Genomic DNA, 6,000 nt, shown 5'->3' on the forward strand with positions numbered 1-6,000 from the left:
TGTATGTGCACTTTGTGTGTTTCACAATACAGGTTTAAAAATTGCCAAGTTCAGTTACTATAAAAAGTTGCTAGAAAGCAAGCAAAGAAATGCATAAAAACTTGCTGTCTGCCTCAGCAAGGCTTCTGTGGTGTAGGCAAAGTTGAGGGACTGAAGAGAGCATTGAACCTGATGTGTCGGATTGCTTTATGCTGAAAAGCTTCTCAGGCACAGAATTTGCATTTAATGCTTTCACACGTGGTGAAGGGCTTTCATATCAGCAGTGAGTTTTATCAACATTTGTTATTTCTTCACTTCAGCTTAGGTTTTGCCTTGAATCAAAGAAGCTGTCATTGGCATCTCTGGAAATCCAGAGCTGTAAATCTGTGTGTAGGAGTATAAAATGTTCAGATAATGCATTGGTTGAAGGTGTTAAACTCAGATTTCTTGAAAAGGAAATGAGTAAAGGATGTAGCATTATGATGTCATCTGAGGCACAGGACTAGGACTTTGTATGCCAGTTCTGGACTTACTTTAATAATTATAAAGAGTTTAATAGCACTAATGATGAGTTGAACAATTCAGGAATAAATTTTATTTATTTATTATAAAATTTAAAATTTTAATGTTTAGATAGGTGCTCTGTATTTTATGTTACATAATATTTGCTGAATTCAACTTTTCTATTGTGAATTTTTTCAGGAGTGGGAGTGTCAGTGGGTTGACATTGAAGCTGATCCGCACGTCAGTCATTGAGATGTTGGAGACCTTGTCTGATGATGACTTTGTGAATGTAGTTTCAGTGAGTATCTGTTCTTTCCACAGAATTTGCATTGTCAACAAAGCCAAAAGCAAACTACTTTTAATACCAGATGTGAGGTACTTGAATGTTAAGCTGCAAAGAGACTTAAAATATATTGGTTTTTTTTCTTATAAAATAAAATGAATGTCCTAGATTTGATATTGCATATACATTTGAGTGAAGGGCAAAAGTAATTTAAATAAACTCCTGCATAGCCAGATTCTCCTTTCCAATATTATTCTATTGTCTGTATAAAGCTTCTCCCATTAGATTGGTATATGCAAATTCTCTTGAAATAATTGCTGCTTCCCAGATTTTCTACACATAAGATATTTGGATTACTCATGCTGTTTGATGCATAATGACAGTAGATGTGGAGCCATATATCTGACCTGCCCAAGAAATGTTTCTGAGACGTTTTATAGTTCTTCACTATTGATGGGTGGCAAAACATTTTTTCTCATAATAAATAATAAAATAGAGGGAAGAATCTATGAAGAAGGGATGGGAAATTTTCCATTTTCAGGAGAATACCTTGGATGTCATGTTCTATCCTTGGGAAAAGATTTTTAATTTTTTTTTTTATTAATCTATTCAAATGTAGAGTTTTGGTTCTATGGATTTAAGATGAGAACACTGGCATATTCTTAATAACAAGAGACAGCCTCAATGATGAGTAACTGGAATGATTTTGGAGATAATTTTCAACTTGCAGATTCATGTTGTAGCCAGCCTGAGGGAGAAAGACCTGAAATCTAACTGAAAGAAATATTTTTTAAAATTACTAATTGCTTCATGGTTTTCTGACAGTCTAGCTAGAACTTTCTACAAGGAGCAGATAAGTGTTTATTCTCAATGGTATTTCGTTTCTTAAAGTTTTTTATAGTGGATAAGACCATTTTCCTTGGTCTAAATTGCAGTGAAAAAAACCAAAAACAAACCCTGATTTTTTAAAATTATTGTTATTAATGGAAATAAGCTTCTCTGTAATGGTACTGGGGAGTTGAAATCTTCTTAGTTTCACCAATTTATTAAAAAAAAAAAAAAGCTTGTAATCTAAACTGATGGAAATTGATTACTGTGTTAGCAGAGCTGTGCCAGCTTTTACTGCTGGAAAATCTGGACCCCTACTACCTCTTGATTTACACACATTTCCAAACTCTTTTGTTACATTTGCTCCAAGATGACCAGAAAGAGTCATCTTAATGCTAAGCCTTCCTTAGGCTGTGAGTATTTTATTAGCTAAGGGTCACTATTATTCTAATGAGGCCTCAAGGTTGGGATTTGTGTCAAAAAAGGACCAGAAACCCCCAGTATTTCCTACAGTATATTTCCCCAGGGGTTTGTTACTTACAATATATAGGGGCCATTTTTTCCCTTTGAATGAACTTTAGAGTTTCACATCAGAAATTTGATTGCAGAACCAAAAAGGGCATTTTGGTCGTGTTGTTTTCATCATCAGTGGAGGGCAGCAATCTCAGAAATGTGCATAATAGAACATGGCATCTCTAAATCTTTCATAAAGTGCTATTTGATATTGTTCCCTTATAATTTAAAATTGTCCTTATTAAAACTTTTCAGTATTGTAATTACTTTGACATAACATGTGTTTTCATATATTCAGATGATTTATGAATGGAATTTTGGTGGAGGATTTACAACATATATATATTTTATTTCTCTAATAGACAGGAAATAATAAGCTATAGATAGGAAACAAATGATTGTACTATTATAAGGCATTCTATACATGAGAGAAGTGAACACAGAACTTTGGTCTTTGAAGATTGCTTTTTTAAAGATTTCTTTTGGTTTTTGAAGATTTGACAGAATCAGTTTAACAGTTGGACTAGATAATCTTTCAAGTCTTTTTCAACATAAACAATTCTAAGATTATATCATCTTGATTCACAAAATATTCCATAATGTAGTAGGACTATCTAAAGCCCAATTCAAGTGCTTTCTTAGTAAACCAAACAGGCAAAAAAACAACTTAAACATTTTATTCTAGGTGAAATAAATGCAGATTTATTCAATATTATTTGAAAAATTGTTCAATATATTGCATGTCTTTGCTTAAGAACATTTTCTCCTGAAGCATCCCAGCATTAGACATGATAGGCTAATCAAAAAGTTCAAAAACCTAGGTGAAAGTGTTAAGTTAATACAGCATTATCATATGGATACATGAACACAAACACTAACTAGAAGTTATCCACAATTTTTCTTTCCCTCATGGATCTTTTGGCTTAAAATGTGACAGGTTTTTTATGGCTTGTTAGCTTTAATAACCATGGAGTCTTTGGTCTGGGGGTTTGAGTTAGCTGGAGAGCTGTTTCACTGCTAACCTCTGCCAAGATGTTGTCCCACAAAGCCCATGTGCATGATGATTCATACCCACAACTGAAAGACATGGATTTAAGCTCATGTCAATCACTTCTTTAAAATGACAGGATGATTTAATGAACTGTGCCTTCTATATGAGGAAATCCCAGGGAAAAAATGCTTAAAAGTAAATGTGCTAAAAACATGAGTTCCACTGAATAAATGCAGTTCCTGTGTGGTGTTTGAGGTTCTCAGGATGAGGTGAGAGATGAGAATTTGACTCCAAGTTCTCAGAAGGCTGATATATTATATTATATTATATTATATTATATTATATTATATTATATTATATTATATTATATTATATACTAAAACTATACTATAGAAAGAGAAAGGATACAGACAGAAGGCTGAAACGAGAATGATAATAGAAACCCATGACAGACTCAGAGAGTCTGACACAGCTGGCTGCGATTGGTCATTAAATTAAACAATTTACATGCTGGGTAAACAATTCTCTAAATTACATTTCAAAGCAGCAATACACGGAGAAGCTGAGGATTCTCATCTTCCCAGGAGAAGAAATCCTGGTGCAGGGATTTTTCATAAAAATATCACGGTGACATTCCTGCATTTATTTCCAGGGAAAGAACTCACAGTTGAGTGAACTGTTAAATTGTAAAAAGATAGCCAGGGGTTAATATATCATGGTTTCCTTTGGGATTTGCGTGTTCCTTATCTGAAGTGCTGTGCTTTGTTGCAGGGAGAAAACCTGCTGTTTGCAAGGGCTTAAATGCATGAGTAATACAGCTGTTTTCCCACTAATCCGGTTAGAGGCTTTGATAGCAGCGAGCAGTAGATGATGGGGGCAGCAATTCCATCCCAGCACGTCGTGATTTAGTGACTTGGCTTCAGATGTTGACACAGAGAGTGTAATTTGTTTGTGATTGTGGGTAGTGTGCAGGAGAAATGTATTTCAAATCTGCAGAGGGGCAGAAAACCACACAAAGGAGAAACCTCCCTTACAGCAACAGATGTGTTAAAGGTCAGGAGGTGCTGTACTTTTTAAATTCACTTAGCCTTTGTAAAAATCCAAACTAGTATTTACTGCTTAGGAACTGGAAATTAAATGTCAAGAGCATACGAGATAGAACAGAATCATATTCTGGGAAAATTGAAAGCTCATCTCCTGCTCTTGTGCATTTCTGCACATTGAGTAAACTCAGAGGGAAGGTGATTTCTACATGAGTTGATTTCAAAGAAAAAACTGTGCATCCAGCCTATTAAGCTATTGATGGGGATAAAAAAAATCTGTGGATGATGCATCTCTTTTCCCACTGATTTTAATAGAAGTTTTTCATGTAATTCCACAGCTCATTGTTTGCAAACCTGTTTACTTTGTCTCTCTTACTCCTAAGCTGGTAAAATCTTTATGCCTTCCTAATTAAAATATTTAAATGTGCTAACAGAGGGAAAATAAAGTTTTTTAAAAGTCTTTTCAATATATCAAAGGGCTCCTTTCCCCTTCTGCTACATGATCCATCCTGTATTCTGCAGTTCATATTGCACCTGTGTTATCTTAAATACAGGGAGACATTCCTTCCTTCTGGGAACTACTTTCTTAAGTTTAGTTTTAAAATTAAATAACGTGCCATGGGTGGAAACCTTACCTGAAGTCCTAGTGGAGGGAGGAGGATGCTAGATTCTAGAGCCAGGTAGCATGTCATGCTTATACAATCTTTGCTAGAAATTTTAGCTTTGTAGGACTGTACTTCTGATTGATTGGCAAAAACTTGGAGTTTTATTTAAAAATAACTTAAACTTTGTTTCCTTTATTATTTCAATGTAACCTGAACTCAAATTGCATACTCAAATGGTACGACAGGGTTTTTTACTGTGTTTTTGAATTTTGAACCAGAAAAGTTCAGTCGTGCTTAGTTTTTCCAAACAACATCACTACTTGAGGGACAAATTAAGTATGATCATGGTATCAGTGGAACTGAAGTATTTCTGTTGATGGATCTAGAGGAAATGAGAAGGACTCCTGTGTGAAGGGCTCTGCCAATGTACTTTTGTTCTTAATTTCTCATTTTCCTTAATGGACAATACTAAGGAATATTGGTATGACAATACTTTTTCATTATTTGACAAATAAAAATCTAGATGGACAATCAGGTTCTCTCTACAATAAGTATGTCTGCATATGAGCCTCTCTTAGTGATTTAATCCTGAAGCATTTCAGGTAATGAATCACAGTAGCTGCAATTAAGTGTACAGGATCCTCGTCATTATAGCTGTGTGAGGCAGTAAACAAATAGCTGTAATTAGGGGTTTTTTTTTGTCAAGGGGCATGGTTTGGTGTTTTTTACTAGTCAGTGAAAAGTGGTAGAAAGGCAAGTTTAGGTCTGAGTGTTGAGCTTCCTGATTCTCTTAACAGCAATCCATCTATCTGACCTTTCAGTTTCTCTTGAATTGAATGGTTCATTTTCAGGAAAAGGGGAGCAATGATAGCTGCAGATAAAAACATCTTGGTAGCAATGTTCCTTAATGGAAAATCATTAGCATTCCTTAATGGTAGGTCATTATCTTGCATCTTCCATATTCAAGGAGCAAGTGAATTAAAAAGGTTGTTTTTTTTTTTCATACAGGTATATTTAATAAGCACTGTAGGTGCAGGGTTAAAAAAAGCTTAGAGAAGTTATGATCAAAATTTCAATTTCTACCTTGCTAATAATTACAGGTAGAGAAAGGCTATGTATCTGTGGAAATAAATGTAGGGGAAATATATCTGGAGGACAGGTCTAGCAAATGTAATGAAGGTGAGTAGTCTGCAAATAAAATTGGAGAAAATTTGGAAATTATGGAAACCAAGGGATTATTAAGAAGTTGGAAGG

General features: G+C 34.6%; 1 protein-coding gene across 1 annotated transcript in view; it reads left to right on the forward strand.

The window, feature by feature from the left end:
- The window catches only part of CACNA2D1 (calcium voltage-gated channel auxiliary subunit alpha2delta 1), a gene marked incomplete at its 5' end in the record, with an annotated part of 194,225 nt that overhangs the window by 95,913 nt on the left and 92,312 nt on the right, over positions 1-6,000 (forward strand). The window contains one exon of the mRNA XM_031064270.1: positions 682-781. Within this exon, the coding sequence (XP_030920130.1) occupies positions 682-781 (100 nt within the window). The remainder of the gene's footprint in view (positions 1-681; positions 782-6,000) is intronic.

The sequence above is a fragment of the Geospiza fortis genome, unplaced genomic scaffold, assembly GCF_000277835.1.
Source record: "Geospiza fortis unplaced genomic scaffold, GeoFor_1.0 scaffold888, whole genome shotgun sequence".
In the NCBI taxonomy this organism is placed as follows: domain Eukaryota; kingdom Metazoa; phylum Chordata; class Aves; order Passeriformes; family Thraupidae; genus Geospiza; species Geospiza fortis.